Below are 22,055 nucleotides of genomic sequence, written 5' to 3'. Positions count from 1 at the left end.
GCAGCAGACCATGAATCTGTTTCGTGCCTCTACAGTTTTGCGGTTTGTAGAAATGGTATCTAAATGGCATCATACAATCTGTAGTCTTTTGTGTCTGACCTCTTTCACTTATGTTTCTGAGGCTTATTCATGTTGTTGCACGTGTTTAGTAGTTTGTTGCTTTTTAGAAGTTTGCTGAGTAGCATTCCACGGTGTGGATATACATTTTTATCTACTTTTCAGTTGATGGGCTAATTTTTGGTTATTATGAATAATGTTGCTATGAACATTTGTATACAAGACCTTGTGCAGATCCATGTTTTCACGTATTTTGGTTATATACCTGAGAGTGAAATTGCTGGGTCATATGGTAGTTGAATGTTCAATTTTTTAAGCAACTGCCAAATGGTGTTTCAAAGTGGCTGTATCATTTTGCAGTCCTGCCAGCAGTGTAGGAGAGTTCTAGTTTCTCCATATCCTGGTCAGATTTTGGAATTATCAGTCTTATTGTTTACAGTCATTCTAGTGGGTGTGTAATAGGTATTTCATTGTGCCTTTAATTTGTATTTCCCTAGTGACTAATAATATTGAGCATTTTAATGTGCTTAATATTTGTATATCTTCTTGCATGAATTGTCTTCAGCTTTTTCTTTATCCTTTTATTAATGAGTTATGAGTTCTTTACATGGTCTGGGTACAAGTCCTTTATCAGATATATGATTTGTAAGTATTTTTTCATAGTCTGTGGCTTGTCTTTTCATTTTTTTTTAATGGTTTCTTCAGAAGAGCAAAACTTAAAATTTTGACAAAGCCCAAGTTATTTTTTTAATGAATTGTGCCTTTAGTGTCATATCTAAGAAATCTTTGCCTAACCTAAGGTCAGAATGATTTCCTGCTATGCTTTCTTCTGTACATTTTATTTTTTACATTAGGTCAATGGTTCTCAACTGGAAACAGTTTTGCTCTCCAGGGCACATTTGGGAATATCTGGAGACGGAGATTGTCACAACTAGGTGTGTGTCGGGGAGGGATGCCACTGGCATCTAATAGGCAGAGGCCAGGATGCAGCTAAACATTCTACAGTGCACAGGACAGCTCTCTACAGCAAAGAATTATCCACCCCGACAAACGCCAACACTGCTGATGTTGAGAAACCCTGATTTAGTCCACGTTGAGCTAATTTTTGTGCATGGTGTGAGGTAAGGATCCAAATACTTTTTTTTTTCTCCTGCCAGCACCATTTGTTGAAAAGAATATGCTGCTATACTGACTTGCCTCGTCACCTTTGTTCAAAGTCAATCAGCCATAAATATGAAGATTTATACCTGAATTCTCTATTTTGTTATTTGATTTACATGTCTATTCTTATGCCAATGTGATACTTCTGTTCTTGTTGTTGTTTTTGAGATGGACTCTCCTGGGTTCAAGCTATTCTACTGCTTCAGCCTCCTGAGTAACTGAGATTACAGGTGTGTGCCATCATGCCTGGCTAATTTTTTGTATTTCTAGTAGAGACGAGGTTTCACCAAGTTGGCCAGGCTGGTCTTAAACTCCCAACCTCAAGTGATCCACCCGCCTCAGCCTCCCAGAGAGCTGGGATTACAGATGTGAGCCATGGCACCTGGCTGATACTTTGTAATTATTGTAGTTTTACTGACAGTTTTGGAATCAGGTTCTATAAATCCTCCAACTTTGCTCCTAAAAAAAATTGTTTTGTCTACTAGAGGTTCTTTGCATTTTCACAAAAAATTTAGCATCAGCTTTTCAAATTCTATAAAAAGCCATCTGAGATTTTAATGGATTGCATTGAATCTATACGTCAATTTGAGGACTATCATGTTAACAATATTGCATCTTCTAATCTATGAACTTTGTATATGTCTCTATTTAAAGAAGTCTTTAACTTCTTTCAGCAATGTTTTACAGGTTTCAGTATACAGATGTTACAGTTGTTGCCAAGTCTATTCCTATTTTATTTTTAGATGCAATTTTAAATGGAATCGTGGTCTTAATTTCATTTTGAATTGCTTATTGACAGTATATATAAATACAATTCTGTTAGGTTTGTATATAATCTTTAGCAAGATTGCAAGATTGTATATTGCAATCTTGCTAAACTTGTTGTAAGTTCTTGTAGGGTTTTTTTTTTCATTCCTTACAATTTCTATACATAGTGTCTTGTATTCTTGAGAATAAAGACTTTTATTTCTTCACTTCCAATCTGTATAGCTTTAATTTCCTTTTATTGCCTTCTCTGGGTAGAATCTTTAATGCAACGTTGAATAACAGTGGTGAGAACCATAAGCCTTTAAAAAATTTTTCTAAAATTCAGAATCCTGAGAACCTCTAGCCCTATATGTTTTGAGTAAGGCTTTGCAGACCCACAGTAAGCTACTAATAGGATTGCTGAAAGGGTAAAATGAAGTACAACATATAATATGCTTAGTGTAATGTCTAGCAACAGTCAGTCCTCATAAAATATTAGCTTTCAGAAAGAGAATCTTGACTGGCCACTGACAGGCCAGCATCAGGGATCAGAACTTAACACTGGGGACTGAGGCCTGGGTGGGCAGAGGCTGGGTTGGCTCCATGGCTGATGTGGTGGGGGATGGAAGTTCTCTGTGGCTTGTCTCCAGCATGAGTCAGCACAATGTTTGTCAGCCTCCTCAGGGATTTTTGGTGCTGTGGGAGCGCTACCAAGCCAGGATGCTTGTGGTTATAGAGAAACATATGTAATGTGAAGCGAGTGAACTCAGGAATGACACATTGTATTGAAGTTCAATTGCTGTTAGAGGATGAGTATCATAAGGGGATGATTTAGGTGTATACATTATTTTAAAACCAAGAGACAACCCTTCATTATTTCCAGTTTCTATGGTTTTCTATAGAATGCCAATTTCTGTACAATGCACTGCTACCTCCCTTCTCAAAGGTTCATTCTAGAAGTGGTTCTGTTATATTTGTTGAGGGACTTGAAATTTGAGATAGGAACAACAGCTGAGATGAGCAACGGAGAAATAACCCAGAGCGGGAACGGCACCACGATGAGGGCTCAGTGGCATCTCCGACCTCGCTGGGACTCGGCATCTCGTTTATGGTTCTCCTTGTAGAGATCCTTTGCCTCCTTGGTTATACGTGTTCCTAGGTATTTCATTCCATGGCTATTGGAAATGGGATTGCGTTCTTGATTTGGTGCTCAGCTTGAATGTTACTGTGTTTGGAAATGCTGATTTTTGTACATGGATTTTCTATCCTGAAACTTTACTTAAGTCATTTATCGGTTCCAGGAGCCTTTTGGCAGAGTCTTTAGGGTTTTCTAGGTATAGAATCATATCGGCAGTGAAGAGAGACAGTTTGACTTCTTTTCCTATTTGGATGCCTTTTATGGCTTATTCTTGCCTGATCACTCTGGCTAGGACTTCCTAGCATTTCATTTGTTTAGAAGGTGACAGACACATCAGTGTTTCTTATTTATTTATTTATTTATTTGAGACGGAGAGTTACTCTGTTACCCAGGCTGGAGTGCAGTGGAGCAATCTTGATTCACTGCAACCTTTGCTCACTGCAACCTCCGCCTCTTGGGTTCAAGCGACTCTTCTGCCTCAGCCTCCTGAGGAGCTGGGACCACAGGTGTGTGCCACCACACCCAGCTGATTTTTGTATTTTTAGTAGAGATGGGTTTTGCTGCGTTGGCCAGGCTGGTCTCGAACTCCTGACCTCAAGTGATCTGTCCACCTCAGCCTCCCAAAGGGATGGGATTACAGGTGTGAGCCACCGTGCTCAGCCACAAATCGGTGTTTCTATGCATCAGCCCCAGCTGCCAATTTCATCTCGAGGATGGCAAGCAAAAAGTGGCCAATGGACATTGTGATCACTTGCTGGTGATGCTTTGCTCACCATAAAGCAGGCTTGCAGAAGTAAGACACTCAGATGTCACCAATTATCCTGTATAACACCCCCATACCTATCTCCTTTCATTACTTTGAGAGGCATCTCCGCTAGATAAAAGTCACCTTAATAACTGACAAGTCTTTCCTACCTAATAGATAATGTATTAATAAAGATCGAGTCTAAGCCAAGAAACTTGCAGAGTTCTCTAGTTGTTCTCAGTAATAAAACAATGTCAATGAATTTCCATTCTTTATTTGGCAGTACTGTGCTCTAATGACAAAGGTTCTGTGACCTTTCAATTATGATCATTACTAAGATACAAAGACTGGAATTCTATAGAAGAGGCCCGACAGATCACCTGAGGTCAGGGGTTTGAGACCAGCCTGGCCAACATGGCAAAACCCTGTCTCTACTAAAACTACAAAAATTAGCCAGGCATGGTGGCACACACCTGTAATCCCAACTACTCAGGAGGCTGAGGCAGGAGAATCGCTTGAACCTGGGAGGTAGAGGTTGCAGTGAGCCGAGATTGTGCCACTGCACTCCAGCCTGGGAAAGAGAGCAAGACTCCGTCTCAAAAAATAAAAAATAAAATAAAAATAAAAAGGCCCGAAGCTTCTCTGAAACACACATTCAGTCATCAGAAAGTCACCTATGAGTTCTTAAGAACCACAACACATGGCAAACATGATATCAAAAGTCATCTTGTATACGCCAGTTCCTTCTCTTCACAGTTTTGTTTCTCATTTGAACATCCAAAGACAGTTTTGCGAGCTGTGTGCAGTCACCACAGGCCAGTGAGGTCACTGTCATTGTGACAATAGGTAGTTTTCAGAGGCACAGACCTTGTGCTGGGTGATGGAATCTAGAGAGAGAGCGAAAAGCAGTTTAGCATTCATAATAGCCAGCCACACAGGAAAGTGATAACCTGTTTGTATATACATGAAACTATATTTAAAAACAAATAGCCAAAAGCTGTGTTGTCCATAGGCCCCCCCACGTCCATAGAGCACACATAGCTTTTTAAATTAACGTGAAACAAAATTCAATACAATGAAACATTCAGTTCTCAGTCGCACTGGCCAGTTCAAGTGCTTGGTAGCCACATGTCCCATCAGATGCAGGGCACGCTCCCACTGTGTCAGGACACTCAGTGGGCAGGGGGGAAGCTTTCCAGTCTGTGACATAGGAGCCAAGAATTTCTAATCTTAGCTCACCACTTCCAATACTCTTGGCATAAGGCAGAGTGTAAGTAAATACATATATGAGTTTTAATTATGACACCAGTGGTGAGAGGTAGGCCGTGCTATCCTATCTACCCAGCATAGGTATTTTTTATGGAGTTCCAAGTGAATAAGCATACTTTCTAAAACTCTGTTCTTCATAGCTCAAATTAAAGAAGCTCTAAAGTCCCATCTGTTTGAAACTCGACTATTTTATGAAAATCACAAGTTGCGCCTGGTCCAGGATAGGGCTGCAGGTGCCGCTGAAGGGTCAGCACAGGTGATCCTGGCAGCTGGCGGAAACAACCCCTCCCTCTTTCCTCAATCCTGGCAAGTGCACTGCATTCTATTCCTACTGTTAGAAAAAAAAGGAATGAAATCCACTGTCAGCACCGATTGGATGGTAAGGTAGATTAAATCAATTGCAATTAAAGAATCACAATGATTGTGTGAATATATAATTATAATTACAGAGTTATATTTGAAGGAACTTAAGTCACACAGATGAGTGATGGAAGGTGGAAAGCTATCCTGGTGGTATGGTACAAAAAGGAAAAAAATGGGTTTAATCTATAAATATTTTTAGAAATGGAAGAAAAAAATGACTTATCTTAGTTATAGCTCAAGATAGTGTCCCAGAATTTAACTGTTGTCTTCTCAATACAAATGTGCTTCTACCCAGGAGGCCTGGGCCAGTGAGGGACCCTCGGATGAATTTCAGAAGGGAGGAACACTAACATTTGTGATAGCTTATATATATAAGAAATGATATAGTTAAAAACATTGTATATAATTATAACAATATTATTAGTACTAGGCATACTACTTAATTCTCTCCAGAACAGTGAAGCAGGTATTATTATGATTTACATTTTTTTTCTTTTTTTGAGATAGGGTCTTGCTCAGTCACGCAGGTTAGAGTGCACTGGTGCAAACATGGCTCACTGCAGCCTCAGTCTCCTGGACTCAGGTGATCCTCCAGACTCAGCTTCCCAGGTAGCCGGGACTACAGGTATGCACCACCACACCCAGTTAATGTTTTGATTTTTTGTAGAGCCAATGTCTCACTTTGTTGCTCAGGCTGATCTCGAACTCCTGGGCTCAAGCAATCCTCCTGCCTCAGTCTTCCAAAATGCTGGGATTATAGACATAACCCACCACACCTGGCTTGACTTTTCTTATGCAAACTTTTGCCATGTATAAATTTCAATTTCTTATGTATTCAAATTATATCAACACTTTGTCTTATTGCATCTGGCTTTTGAGTCATAGGTAGGTGGAAGCCTTTTCTGATACTCAGGTTTTAAAGTCATTCAGTCACATTTGTATTTTCTTCCAGGTTGTAAAAACTCTATGGATTCAATTTTTACACTTAGTTTTCTGACTAGGTGTCAGTTTTGAAAAATCATAAAAAAAAATGCAGAAAAAATTATGCTCTTTCCAAATTCATCTAAAAATTCAATGTAATCCAAAAATTTCAAACTTTTAAAAAAGAAAAGGACATGTTTATTCTAAAGTTTATAGGAAAGAAAAAAATGCATAGGAAGATGATTTTTAAAAAGAGAAATAATGAGAAAAAATTTGACATACCAGATATCAAAACAGTCTGTACAATTATAGCAGTAAAATAGAGGTCAGCACAGAATAGACAAACAGATCAATGGACAAGAATAACCAGAAACACACCCATACCATGTGGGAATATAAGAGATGACTCACAGGGGGCAATGTCAGTCAGCGTCAATAAATTAGTTATTGAAAACAACATGGTCCCCTCACATTATACAGTAAGTGAAATGCAGATGCATTAAACGTCTAAATATTTTTTAAAACTATAAATAGGAGAATATGAGATTATTTTCAAAGCTCAGAGGGTGAGGAAGGCATTTCTAAGCAAAACCACAAGGGTAGGTGCCATGGAGGAAAAGAGGTGTTTAATTTTATAAAAAATAATAGTTAAAAATTAAAAACTTGGTAATACTTAAGACACCATAAGCACAGCTAAAGAGACAGAATTTTATAACACTTACAACAAAAGTTTAATGTCCATATTATGTAAGCATTGCTGTAAAACTGTGTGAAAAATATAAATAACCCAATTTCAAAACAGGTAAGGGATCAGGACAGGCAATTCACGAATGATAAATCTCCTATCTAAGATATTCAGACTCATTTGTAATTTAGTAATCAGGCAATTACAAATTAATGAGATCTATTTTTTTAACTAATCGGATCACCCAATATTGAAAATATGGGTTATGTCCAGTACTGGACATGGGAATTTATAGGACATAGGAAATAGGACTTTATATACCGTCAGTAATAGTGTAAATTGCTGCAGCCTTGTGTATCAGAATTTAAGTACACATATCCTAGGGCACAGTAATTTCACTGCTTGGAATCTATTTTACAGAAATCTTCATGAGCCTGGGCTTGGACTAGAATAATTCCAGCTCAAGAAACTCTCTTAAAATTGAATTCAGATTGTTCAGTTAGAAAACACACACACACATGCACACACACACACACACACACACACACACACGAGTTTAAAATAGCAGAAGCCAGCCGTATTGCAGGGTTCATGCCTGTAGTCCCACCTACTTGGGAGGCTAAGGTTGGAGGACTGCTTGAACCCAGGAGTTTGAGGCCAGCCTGGGCAACATAGTGACATCCTGTTTCTAAAATAAATAAGTAAATACAATAGCAGAACAATGAAAATAACAGAAAGCACATAAATTAATTACAGTACGTCCCAATGGTTAAAAAGAATGAAGTAGCTGTGTATGTGTTAAGCTGGAAGGATCTTCTAGACATAGGGTCAAATAAAAGCTCCTGAAAAAGCATGTGATTCTCCAATATATATAAAAACAAATCCCTAAACAATATCTATGTTTATATACATTTATTTCTATGTAAATATGCTTTTTTTTTTTTTTTTTTAAGAGACAGGATCTTGATCCATTGCCCAGACTTGAGTGCAGTGGTATGATCATGGCTTACTGCAGCCTGGAATTCCTGTCCTTGAGTGATCCTCCCGCCTTGGCCTCCTGAGAAGCTAGGACTACAGGCATGTGCCATGACACCAGGCTACTTTTAAAATTTTTTTTGTAGGGACACGGTCTTTCTATGTTGCCAAGGCTGGTCTCAAACTCCCGGCATCAAGCAGTCCACTCACCTTGGCTTCCCAGAGTGTTAGATTATACATGTGAGTCACTGGACCTGACCATAATATGTTTACATTCATAAATATGTTTTTAAAAGAAATCTAGAAGATACACTTCTATCTTTATTGTAGTTAAGGAAGGGTTGTAAGACTGGGGGACCCTGTGTACTTCTCTACTGTTTGAGTTCTTTGACTATGAAATCAAATATCACTCCATCCACCCATCTACCCATCTACCCATGCACCCGTCTACCCATCCATCCAACCATCCACCCATCCACCCATCCACGCATGTATCCTTCCATCCACGTATTTATTGTGGTGGGGATAAAGGCTGCCAGAAGTATCGATCTTTAAACAGAGACAAGATAGAACAGAAGCCTACATGTAACCTCACAACAAAGTCTGTACCTTACACCTCTCATGGCCTGCTCTAGGACATGCTGCCTGAGCAATTACACTGGACTTCTGAGCAGTGGCGTTGAGGTGCGCACGGGGCTGTGACTGAGTGTGTGGTCAGCACTCTGGGAGGTGTGAAGCGCATCTGACCACTGAACAAGGGCCGACAGCTTCAGGGTCATGTCCAGGGAGCCCCTCACAGCCCCACGTTCCTAACTGTAAACACACACAGGAAAAATGATTTCTATCCAAGTTTATTTGGCATCTGAACATAGCCACATCCCCAAATTCCAATGTTACTTCATAGGAATAATCCTCAAACATCCCCTAAAATGTGGCCATAGGACAGATGTTAGAGTAATGCCAGTCCTGGCCGGTGGAGACAGAGATGAATAGGAAGCTGAACTGCCCTTGAGCAGCTCTGTGAAATTTAAATTAAAAAAAAAAAATTTTTTTTTTTTTTAAATGTAAGCAACAGTATTTAGCAGGTCTTGGCAGGCATTTACGCACAAGCTAAAGTTTACTAGCCACGCCTCTGTGTGGTCTTATGGTTAGGATACAGAATCAACATGCTACCAAAATTAATTTTTTACAGTACGGTGGGCAAGTCACTTTATTTAACTAACTGCGATTGCCAGCATCGAAGTGTGGTTAATGGTACAATGTACAGAAGTTCAAGAGCACACGGGACCCATGTGAGCTTCATCTTTGCTTATCAAAATAAGTAAGCATGTTAGAGCTAGGAGATCTAGCCAGATCTCCACTCTGGTAAGGAATTGCCCAGCTCCCTTACTGTGGGACGGTGGTCACCCAGCCTCTGCGGCTTCATGGCTTAAGGCAGCCCTTAGCAGTAGAGCCTGGCAGGTTACAAATATTCCTAGAGTCGTTTCTCATAATGAGCCCAGAGCTGCCTGCTGTATGATTTTCATGTGCTCATATCACATCTGTTCTCTTTCACACAGCAGTCCTGTAGGCACTGCTTCTGCAGACTGAATAAACCACTGCTCCTTCCGTGCTTCTCCCGGATCCTGGCTTCTAGATGCCTCATTCTGGAAGCTCAGAACACAAGACTAGGTGCCACCTTCGATTCTTCTTTCTCTAATATGCCACATCCAATCTATCAGCAAGTGCAACTGGCTCTGAAATGTATATTTAAAATATGACAACTTCACAACACCTCCATCGATACGTCCCTAGTCCTAACCCCCATCACTAATCACCTGAACCACTGCAAAGGTCCAAGATTGCTTTCTCTGCTTCCATTAAAAAACATGTGTCAGCACTTTGAGAGGCCGAGTTAGGAGGATCCCTTGAGCCCAGGAGTTCAAAACCAGCCTGGGCAACACTGGGAGACTCTGTATCCATTAAAACAAAAACAAACACAAACAGAGTAAACAAACATATACCGCAGCCTATTCCTCCCACTTAAAATCCTTCTGTGACTTCCATTTATCCTTAGAACAGAACCCAAACTTCTTGCTGTTGTTTGTTAAGGTGTCAGTGGTCTGGAATGGTCCTGTCTGAAGCTGCCTGCTTCTCCAGCTTCACTTCCTATTGCTTTGTCTTCTCTCCCTTCATTTCAGCCACGCTAAACTTACCGCTTCTCCTGACCTCTCAGCCCTTACCATTCCTGGAAGGGCCAGTCCAACAGACCTACAAGAGTCCATCCTTCTCTTCATCATCGGGGCCTCAGCTCAAATGCCACTCATCTGCAAGGGGCCTACCTCACTCCTCCTCTCTATACTCACCCTGTTTTCTTCATTGCATTTACCACCATAAGGATTTTTAAAGAAACTGTTTGTTGCCTGTCTTCTCTCTTAAATGTTAAGTCCCACAAGGGCAAAGGCTGTGTATTCCTGTCAGTTGCTGTACCTGCAGGGCCTAGAGTATGCTCGGCACATGACAAGTGTGTAGGAAATATCTACTGGGGAAATGAATGAATGACCTGATACCATGTGTTGTTTGAAGAAAGTAGCCCAGTCTAATAATACAGCAGTTCTCAGCATATTCTTTCTGCTCTGACACTTGACTGGAGACGTTCACATCGCCGATACTTCTCTAGGACATCCTAAGAATGTGTCACAGACAAGAAAGTCTGCCGCTTATGTGTGACTCCTACCACACCAACTTCTGTTTCCCATCCGGGAAATGTGTAAAAGGATATTACAGGTGGTGTGTCCCTTATCCAAAATGCTCGAGACCAGAAATGTTTTGAATTCCAGATTTTTTTTGGGGGTGGGGGGTGGCATTTTTGGAATGGACAATGAGAGATCTTGAAGATAGGACCAGAGTCTAAAACCAAAATTCATTTATGTTTCATCTGCATCTTATACACATAGCCTAGAGGTAATTTTATACAGTATTTTAAATAATTCTGTGCATAGACTGGTGTGATTGCCAGGTGTGACAGCATGACTGTAGTCCCAGCTACCCAGGAGGCTGAGGTGGGAAGATCGCTTGAGGCCAGGAGTTAAAGGCTGCAATGAGCTATGATCGCAGCACTGTACACCAGCTTGGGCAACAGAGCCAAACTCTGTTTCAAAAAATAAACAAACAAATTTTGTGCATGAAACAAAGTCTGTGTACATGGAACCATCAGAAAGCAGAGGTGTCACTACCTCAGCCCTCACCCCCATGTGGACAATCAGTGGTTGTGTGGCATCACCCTCATTCCTGACTGTGATTTTTTTTTTTTTTTTGAGACAGTCTCTCTGTCACCCAGACTGGAGTGCAGTGGTGAAATCTTGGCTCACTGCAACCTCTACCTCCCAGGCTCAAGCGATTCCCCTGCCTCAGCCTCCCAAGTAGCTGGGACTACATGCATGTGCCATCACGCCCGGCGAATTTTTGTAATTTTTAGTAGAGATGGGGTTTTGCCATGTTGGCCAGGCTGGTGTTGAACTCCTGGCCTCAAGCGATCTGCCCGCCTTGGCCTCCTAAAGTGCTGGGATTACAGGCGTGAGCCACCGTGCCTGCCCCTGACTCTGAATTTATATGCTACCACCAAGCAATCATTTCCTTACACTTATTCACACATAAATACTTAACAGTAAAAAATTAGACATGCCATTAACACAGTGAAGACTCATGTGCTCAGGGGAGCTAAGCAGCCAGTGGCATCAGCAGAGACCGCAATCAGCTGTTGAACAGCAGCAGCAACAACAAACAACAGCAGGCCTCTGGTCTCCCAACCATGCTATGCTTTGATTCAAATCTTACGGGACACGGCATTTTACATTTTAGGTGAGAAGGAACATAAGAAGCAGTTACAGGCCCAGGAAGTGGGTCCTCTGGGGACGAGGAGGCATTCTGCTGGGGGGATTTTTAATGGTATCTGCCCCACTAACAATGGTCTTAGAACCGACAGCTGCTTTCTGTTGGTTCAGTGTACACAAACTTTGTTTCATGTACAAAATATTTACTTAGTTTTTTGGGTTTTTTTGAGACAGGGTCTTGCTGTTTCCCAGGCTGGTGTGCAGTGACATGATCACAGCTCACTGCAGCCTCTAACTCCTGGGCTCAGGCAAGACTCTTAGCTCAGCCTCTCACGCAGCTGGGACTATAGTCACGTGTCACCATGCCCGGCTAATTTTTTTTTCTTTCTTTTTTGTCTTAGGATTCTTTCTTTGATTTTATAAGCTGACATGATTTCTTGTTCTGTTGTGAATGCACGCTGCTCTAGGCCTCAGTTAACCCATCACACATGTGCTCCACGCTGTCCACGGGTGCTTTTTCTGCAGTGTTAACGTCATCTTCATGGTCGGTATCATCACGATCACCTTGATTCAGAACCATTCTGGCTATTTCCCCATCAGTCAATGAAACGAACAACTGGAGCCTCATTATTAATGTTAAAAATGACATTAATGTGTACTTCTTCCCGCTGACTGATGAACTCTGAAGGTATATTTTTTCCATAGATAAGGAGGTCAGACATCCTTTTCTTCTCACTTGACAAGCTGAATTCTTCTAAATCACCACCTTGTTCATCATCACTGAACACAGTCGTAGGCCAGAGGTCACGCCAGGCACGCACATCTGTGTCTTTAGTCACTGTGTTGCAAGCGTTGGCAAGAGCACATATGGCATCCTTCATGCTCAGCTCCTGAAAATCTTCTACACCTACACCTCCGTTCACTGCTGCAAGCGTGCAATTCAAGACAGTGCTTTTATATTTACTTTCCATTGATCTAAAGATACCCTGGTTACAGGCTGAACTAATGAAGTCACGTTTGGGGTAAAGTACACAGCATCAATATTATCTTTGATGAGAATTTCAGCTGGAGGATGAGCAGAACAGTAGTCAAGGCATAAGAAAATCTTGCTGTCATCATCCGGTCCAACTTTTCTACAGCGAGCACAAGAGGCCTGTACGAAGTGTTTGTAAAACCGATTAGAAAAGATGTCCCTGGTGATCTACGCCTTTCTGTTAGCATAATAATGGACTGGTAAGAAATTTACTCTTTGAAAACAGCACGGACAAAAGCTTTTACACTTGCTTTTTACAAAAGCAAGTTTACACTTATGCGTGCCTGCTGCATTTGCACAGCACTGCACAGTCATTCTGTCCTTGGCATCCTTATTTCCTGTAGGGGCTGTCCCATCAGCTGTAGTCAGCATCTTTCTGGGGCAGTAGCACCCAAATGGTCATGTCTTATCAGCAATACAGACTTGTTCTGGCATCAGATTTTCATTAGCGATAATCTTGGCAAACTCGTCAATGAGTTTCGACGCTGCCTTGTGATCTGCAGATGCTTTAAAACTTGAATTCCATGTCATTTCTTAAATTTCTGCAACCAGCCTGTTGAATATTCACAGTTCCCTTCAATTTTCAGTTCATCAGGATAGATCTTCGCTTGTTTCATGATCAGCATACCACTGAGTGGCACAGGTTCAATGTGATGCCTTCAGATCTAGTTTTTCAATACACGATTCACATCTTCATTTTTAGCTTTACGTAGAGTTTTTCTATTTTTCATTAACTTCTGCTCATCACATTCAGCATAGAACTTCAAAAGCGTATCCTTCTGTTTCTTCAGGTCATATACGGTAGTCATCCCAACACCATACTCTTCCGTAAGACGTTTCACACTTATACTGCTGTACAGTTCCTCCAACAAGTTGACTGTTTGTGCTATTGATAAACATAAATTATTCCTCTTTTTCTGATCACTGTTACACATAGGGGGATCTGCAGGCCTTTTCGACATTTTCAGTAATATTTTTACATGACACTGCAGAGAATAAGCAAAAAAACCACAGTGAGTAATGCATGGAGTTCTTGGCCCCACGTGAGGTATCGTGGGGAATCTGCGTTGGGTGCGTCCAGCCTGCACACGTCCATTTTATTACACATTGTGAGCGTGCTTGTGTGGGGGAATTTGGGTGTGCATGGAAAAGTTATACTATAGTTGAAGGGGGCTGGGTGGGTCTTTTTTTTCCCTTGGGGACGCTAAATCAACTGTGTCGTGCACCTGTGCTTTGACAATGCCCTGTCACATGAGGTCACGTGTGGAATTTTCCACTTGTGTTGACAGGTTGGCACTCAAAAAGTTTAAGATATCGGAGCATTTCAGATTAAAATTAGGAATGTTCAACCTGTATTACATGGCTAGCCTTGAATCCACTATTATTTACTATGTTTTCTGTTACATTTTATAATTGTTTATCATTGGGTATACAAATGCTAAAGATTTCAGTGAGTGGATCTTATAAAGAGGAATTTTGCTGAATGAGTTGTAACAGTTTATTGACTCTCTTTGATGTTTCTATGTAGACAACTGTATCACATGCAAACAAAATGTGTCCCTTCCTGTATAATTCTTATAATTTTTTTTCTTATTTTATTCCCTTGACTAGGAATCATAGAACACTGTTGAAGAGTAAGAGTAATAGCATTCATGTGTGTCTTGTACCTGATTTAAGCCTTAAACTAAGGTTTTCACCATTCAATATTTGTTGTACATTTTTTATAGATAACCTCCATAGTTAAGAAAGTTATCTATTCCTGGTTTCTGAAGAGTTTTTTTTTTTTTAAATCATTACTGGGCATTGAATCTTCCCTACTGCTTTTTAACACTACTAAGAAAATTAATGGATTAGAAAAAAGAAGACTTAATGCTATTCATTTATCCTTTCATTCTTAGGTTAAACCACACTTGGTTATGTGTGTGTGTGTTTTAAAAACACACTACCAAATTTGACTTGATGAAATATCTTATTTCTGAGTTTTTTTTTTTTTTTTTTTCTTCTTAGAGTCTCACTCTGTTGCCTAGGCTGGAGTGCAACGGCACACTCTTGGCTCACTGCAACCTCTTTCTGCCAGGTTTAAGTGATTCTCCTGCCTCAGCCTCCCGAGTAGCTGGGACTACAGGCACGTGCCACCACGCCCGGCTAATTTTTTGTATTTTTAGTAGAGATGGGGTTTCACTGTGTTAGCCAGGATGGTCTCGATCTCCTGACCTTGTGATCCGCCCCCCTCGGCCTTCCAAAGTGTTGGGATTACAGGCATGAGTCACTGCGCTCAGCCTCAGATTTTTATGTACTTGTTTACAAATGAGTTTTTTAAACCAGTATTAGGTCAAGATCAATGTAACCTTGTAAAATGAGGTGAATAGATTTCTTTTTTTTTCCTGTAAAACTTTATAATGTTTGGTAAAACTTACTACTAAAACTATCTGTGGAGGGTGCCTTTAAAAGTTTGATAGACATAACATAAAATTTACCATATTAGCTATTTTTAAGTGTCCACTTCAGTGGCATGAAGTACATTCGCAATGCTGTGCAGCCATCATTACTATTAATTTCTAGAATGTTCTCATTATCCAAAACTGAGTCTCTGTAGCCATTAAACAATAATTCTCCACTCCCTTCCTGCCTACTCCACCCTTGGTAATTCAACTATACTTTGTCTCTGTGACTTTGTCTATTCTAAGTTCCTCTTATGAGTGTAGTCATATGATATTTGTCCTTTGGTTTCTGGCTTATTTCACTTAACATGATGTTTTCAAAGTTCATCCACAGTGTTACATGTATCAGAATCTCCTTCCTTTTTAAGGGTGAATAATATTCCACTGTATGGATAGACCACATTTTGTTTATTATGCATCCACTGACGAACACTTGGGCTTGTGCCTTTTGGCTATTGTGAACAATGCTGCTATATATGTGGATGTACAATTATTCTTTTGAGATCCTGCTTTCAGTTTTTTTGGTATATACCCAGAAGAGGAATTGTTGGATCATACAGTAATTCTACTTTTCATTTTTTGATGAACTGCCACACTGTTTTCTATTGTGGCTACAATATCTTACATTCCCAACATTACATGAGGCAGACACAAGGTTCCAATTTTCCACATCCTTACTAACACTTGTTATTTTCTGGGGTTTTTTTTTTTCTTTATAGTAGCAATCATAATGGGTGTGAGGTGCTGAGGTGCTATCTCATTGTGGTTTTGATTTGCGTTTTCCTAATGATTCCTAAGATGTTAAGCATCTTTTCATTTGCCTATTGGACATTTATATCATCTTTTTTGAAGAAATGTTTATTCAAGTTCTTTGCTCAGTTTGAAACTGGGTTTTTTTTTGTTGTTGTTGAGTTGCAGGAGTTCTTTATATATTGTGAAGATTAACCCGTTATTTGCAAATATTTTCTCCTATTCCATAGATTGCTTTTCACTCTGTTGACTGTATCCTTTGATGCACTGAAGTCTTTAATTTGTATATAGTGCAATTTATCTATTTTTACCTTAATTGCCTCTCTGTGGCTTTCATGAACTGTGCCCACCTCTTTTTCTTGCCCACCTTGCATGTTATGTGAGATGGAGATGAGGATCAATCCTTCAGGTATGAACCAGCCAGACTAGAACAAATCATGTCTGGTCTGCTCCCTGCAGCTTGAGGAAGGGAACTGGGAACTGGGTTGCCACCATATGCCACAAAACTTTCCTGCGGACTTGAAGATGGCTTTCCTCTATCAGGCATTTGCCTGGCTGCCGTGTGCATTTGGTGGTTGTTTAGAGCACCTGCAACATCTCTGCAGACAGCTTCTGCCTGGTTTTAGTGGTTTCTGTGTTGGATGAGAGCTTAGAGTTTCCTCTTCTGTCATTTTGCTACCATTCCCATGTACAGGTGCCTTTTTAGTGGCTGGTGAAAGGAATACTTTTGATTGCCTATTTGATTTTTTCAAATTGTTACTTTTTAAAATTTTCTTTTTTTTGTTGATATATAATTTTTTTTTTTTTTTTTTTTTTTTTAGGACAGAGTTTTGTTCTAGTTGCCCAGGCTGGAGTGCAATGGCACAGTCTCGGCTCACTGCAACTTCCACCTCCCAGGTTCAAGCGATTCTCCTGCCTCAGCCTCCCAAGTAGCTGGGATCACAGGCATGCGCCATCATGCCTGGCTCATTTTGTATTTTTAGTAAAGACAGGGTTTCACCGTGTTGGTCAGGCTGGTCTCTAGTTCCTGACCTCAAGTGATCTGTCCACTTCAGCCTCCCAAAGTGTTGGGATTACAGGCGTGAGCCACTGTGCCCAGTTGATGTACATATTTTACCTATTTAACTTTTTTAACGCTTGAGCTTGTTTACATTTTCTATTTCTTGAATCAATTTTGGTAACATTTTTCTAAAAATCATCCATCTTACCTGTTTTCAAATTTATTGGTATTAAATTGTTCATCATGCTCTCTTATTTTAAAATATCCTTATGATAGCTGCAGTGACAGCTGCAATTTCATTCTTAGTATTTCTCCTGGAACCCTATCTCTTCCTTTGTTTCTCAACATTGTCAGGATTTTTAATATTTATAAGTTTTTTGCTATTGCTGAGCCTCTTATTTGCCTTGCTGCTATTTTGCTAACATTTGGTATTGTCTCTTTTATTTCTTTCCTCCTATGTTCTTCAGGATTACTTTACTGTCATCCATTTGTTTTCAAGCACCAACATTTAAGAAAAATTGATTAAAAAATAAAATGAGATCATTTCATCCAACTACTTTTTTCTCTTGCTCCAAACTGGGGAAGTTTGTGGAACACCAGCTTCTGTGGTGTACAGTCTGAGACCACAACAGTCAGTGGCTGTGTAAATAAAAAAGAGTTTTCCACTTGCTGGGCCCAGCCTAAGATCCTGCTTCTTACCAAGGAAGATTCTAAACTGAAAATCAGGGGCCGGGACTGGGGTTCTGGGTCTTTCGGTAATTCACTGCATGACTCTGGCCTAGAAACTCAGAGGCCCTCAGTTTCCTGCTGTCTAAAAGCAGATTTCTGCAGGTGATCTCAGAATTCATTTTGGGCTGAACTAGTTTGCTCAGGCTACCATAACAAAATGCCACAGGGTGGGTGGCTTAAACAGCAGACATGTATTTTTTCACAGTTCTGGAGGGCAGGAAGTCCAAGACCAAGGTGTCACAGGGGTTAGTTTCTCCTGAGGCTTCCTGGGAGACTGCTCGGGTTGCAGATGGCCACCTTCTCCCTGTGTCCTCACTTGGACTCTTCTCTGTGCAAAAATATCTTTGGTGTTTCTTTGTCTTCCTTTATTTTATTTTTATTTTTTTGAGATGGGGTTTTGCTCTGTTGCACAGGTTGGAGTGCAGTGGTGGGATCACGACTAACTGCAGCCTCTGCCTCTTGTGTTCAATGGATTCTCCTGCCTCAGCCTCCCAAGTAGCTGGGACTGCAGGTGCCCACAACCATGCCCAGCTAATTTTGCATTTTTAGTAGAGATGGGGTTTCACCATGTTGGACACACTGGTCCCAAACTCCTGACCTCAAGTGATCTGCTGGCCCTGGCCTACCAAAATGCTGGGATTATAGGCGTAAGCCACCACGCCTGGCCTCTTCCTCTGTGTATAAGGACACCAGTCATATTGGATTAGGGCCTTGCCCTTATGACCTCATGTTACCTTATTTATGTCTTTAAGGGCCCTAGCTCCAGATACAGTCATGTTCTAAGGACTGGAAAGGCTTCAACCTATGAATTCTGGGGAGACAAAATTCAGCCCATAACATGAGCTCTGTCACTTTAGGTCTCTTTAGTTTCAACACTGACTGTCTAATATGCAACAACAAAAAGAAACGCAAGTTCAGCATACTCCAAAGACACAGGAAAATCTCTCCTACAGTCATAACCCAAAGCATGGATTAAGTCGGTCAATAAGCAAAGACAGCCTAAAACCAAGGGCAACTTCCCATTAGGAGGTTGAGCTTTGAAGTTTCTTTTATGTCCATTAACCTTTCTGATCCTCAGAGCTGCATGGCAGCTGTGACAAACTTGAGCATTCACCCCAAGCACAGGAGTGTTTGCAGGGGGCTTTGTGAATTTGTACAGCAAAATAGTCTTCAAAGTTTCCTGCCACAACCAAAATGCTTGGAGCAGCATATACATGGCTGGTTTTACTTCTCAAACCAACCACCACATTTCTAATAGACATAAAATGTTGCCTTGTTTACAATATTTCTTATTCTGAACTGAATAGACAGCTGACTCCTGTGTTCTAGGATTTTTTTGGTCTGCTTTTAATATGCTTTTTTTTTGAGACAGAGTCTTACTCTGTTGCCCAGGCTGGAGTGCAGTGGCGCGATCTCGGCTCACTGCAAGCTCTGCCTCCCGGGTTCACGCATTCTCCTGCCTCAGCCTCCTGAGTAGCTGGGACTACAGGCGCCTGCCACTACGCCCGGCTAATTTTTCTGTATTTTTAATAGAGACGGGGTTTCACTGTGTTAGCCAGGATGGTCTCAATCTCCTGACCTCATGATCCGCCCGCTTCGGCCTCCCAAAGTGCTGGGATTACAGGAGTGAGCCACTGCGCCCAGCCTTAATACACTTTTAAATGTTTACATCTCTGATGCAATTCACATCCAGTGAGTTTAGTTCTGTTGGCATAAGTTTAACGACGGGGACCCAACAGGTTAGGAAGTTTCAAAGGTAACCATCCAGGACCATTCGTTTGACCAATAAATGCAGTGAAGGGAGTGCTTAGAAATTCATTTTCTGAGCAAACCTTTCCAAAGCTAATGGTAAAATACTGTTTTAAGAGCTAGCAGTTAATATTTTTAAAAACCCACGAATGTTTATATAAATATATATATATATAAACACATATATATTTTTAGACAGGGTCTCACTCTGTTACACAGGCTGGAGTGCAATGGCATGATCACAGCTCACTGAAGCACTGACCTCCCTGAGCTCAGGTGATCCTCCCGCCTTAGCCTCCCATGTAGCTGGAACTATAGGCTTGCACCACCATGCCTGCTAATTATTGTATTTTTTTGTACAGACGAGATTTTACCATGTTGCCCAGGCTGGACTCGAGCTGCTGGGCTCAAACGACCCACCCGCCTCAGCCTCCTAAAGTGCTGGGATTACAGGCATGGGCCACCGCACCTGGCTGAGATATATATTTAAAAGCCTAAACATATCAGATGTTGACATTACCAAATCCCACCAGTTTTAGTTCTCATTCATTTATATCCTGGTAGATTTCGTCTGTTTTGAGAACAACTCAAAGGAAAAATAATTCTTCATATTGTCTGAATTGTGTCTTCGAATTCTACAAACATTTTCTGAGCGGTTGCTGAGCTCCTGGGTGTGGAAACCTGGGTGGGGATAAAATGAGGCCATCCTTGGAGGAGAGGGGCTGGAAGGGGGCAGTCCCCGTCCTCAGTCTCCTCTCTGCCACTCTCCACAGCTTCTGCAGATGGCCTCCCCTCTCTGCGACTGGTTCCTTATCGAGGCAATGGAAATGTGGACTGCGGTGACTCTGATCAAGCCTCACATATCTATTGAATCGGGAAGCCCGAAGGCCTGAGGCCTCCCCAGTGGCCCCACGGGAGCGTCGTGCATTTTTCTGGTCAGTCAGTCATTAGGGGAAACGATGAATGAGCCAGGCCAGCATGAGAAGGCCTGCATGCTATCGGATCTTTTTCCTGAAAACATCGACATGGGGACATGTTCAAACCAAATTTTCTTTATAAGTTATAAGAAAATCAGGCGGAGGCTAAACTTTTTTTTTTTTTTTTTTGGCAATGCTCTTGAGAATATTACATTATGTTCCCACAATAGCATAAATGTATGTCTTATCACTTGAATGGAGCCCAGACAATAAAAGGGCGCCTGAGAGTGGAAATACGCCTATGAGAAAGGCCAAGCCAGCCTTTCGTGATAACAGCAGCAGGGAGGGAAGAGTGCACAGAGCTGACCACAGCACAAATGTCACAGACCCTTGAGGACCGCGCCAGGGCTCAGAGCTCCACCCAAGGGCTTGTGATCCTCACCCCAGCCAAGTTCCTTCAGACCCCAGGGTCTTCGTTTCGTGACTTATAAAATGGGAATTATATGTCATGGGAGTGTTGGGGGGAAAATGCAACCATTAGCAAATGCTTTCAAATATAATATGTATTACCAATATCAGGTAAAGGTAACATTTTATTTCCTAGGGCCGGGAATTCGATTTTTGTTTTCCCGTTTATTTTTATCCATATTCAACTACCCACAAGTGTGCTCTCTCAAAACGCAAAAAAAAAAAAAAAAAAAAACAACAACAACAACCCCATTTCTCCTTCTGGTTGAATGATTCATCAAGAATCTTGGCCCAAGTACAATACAGTTTCAGGGAAAAAAGACTCCAGGGAATGAAGACGGAACGTAATCATGCCCTTTCCGATAACCCCGTTATTAGGCAACGCGGCGCGGATGAAATTCTCCAAGGAGCAAGTGAGTGAGGCGTGGCTTACATTTTGTATGCTGGGCCCTGTTTAGTGACTTCACACCTCCACTCCCTGTTCTATGCCAGCAAGGTGGGGCAGCTGGGGTGGCGGGCGAGCTGAGGGTCACCTCAGAGCTGAGGTCCAAAGAAATTCTTACAAGTAAAATAATCACTAACAATTTTTGTCTTCATACATATGGAGTTGTTGGTCTTGAGAGGCAGACCGTGCAGGAACAAAGGCTGGCGGGTGGACTGTGGTGCTAGGATGCTGCAGTCCCAGGGGAAGAGCTGTCGTTTCAGTACCCACCTTCCTTTCCCTCCTCTGGCCAAAAAATATAATAATAAAGAAAGGAAAAGAAAAGAAACTTCTCAGAGAGGTTCCTAGTGGCTAAAAAAACTCCTGGTTCTCCACCCCCTGAGTTTACGACATCTGCAAAACAAGACTGTTAAGATACAGAAACAATATAAAGGCACTGAAAAATGATTCTTTTTTTTTCTTTTTAGAGATGGGGTCTTGCTCTGTTGCCTAGGCTGGAGTACAGTGGTGGGATCATAGCCCACCGCAGCCTTGAACTTGTGGGTTCAAGCCAAGCTCCCACGTAGCTAAGACAACAGGCATGGGCCACCACGCCCGGCTCAAATTACTCTAAGACGCCCAGGGACCCTACCTTACAAAGCAGTTGATATTCC

At 41.3% G+C, this 22,055-nt stretch overlaps 1 protein-coding gene across 4 annotated transcripts in view; it reads right to left on the bottom strand.

The window, feature by feature from the left end:
- Positions 1–4,106: 4,106 nt before the first annotated feature.
- Positions 4,107–22,055, bottom strand: part of MCPH1 (microcephalin 1) — a 239,172-nt gene continuing 221,223 nt past the window's right edge. For 3 of the 4 annotated variants that reach the window (XM_031013789.3, XM_031013790.3, XM_055349782.2), the window contains one exon: positions 4,107–4,735. In XM_031013789.3, the coding sequence (XP_030869649.1) occupies positions 4,702–4,735 (34 nt within the window). In that variant the 3' untranslated portion in view covers positions 4,107–4,701. Of the gene's footprint in view, positions 4,736–21,461; positions 21,702–22,055 lie in introns of those variants that run through there. The other variant, XM_055349786.2, reaches the window with a different exon arrangement.

The sequence above is a fragment of the Gorilla gorilla genome, chromosome 7 (genome assembly GCF_029281585.2).
Source record: "Gorilla gorilla gorilla isolate KB3781 chromosome 7, NHGRI_mGorGor1-v2.1_pri, whole genome shotgun sequence".
Lineage (NCBI taxonomy): Eukaryota > Metazoa > Chordata > Mammalia > Primates > Hominidae > Gorilla > Gorilla gorilla.
The sequence above is the reverse complement of the archived record's forward strand: the minus strand, read 5'-3'. Positions and strand labels throughout refer to the sequence as shown.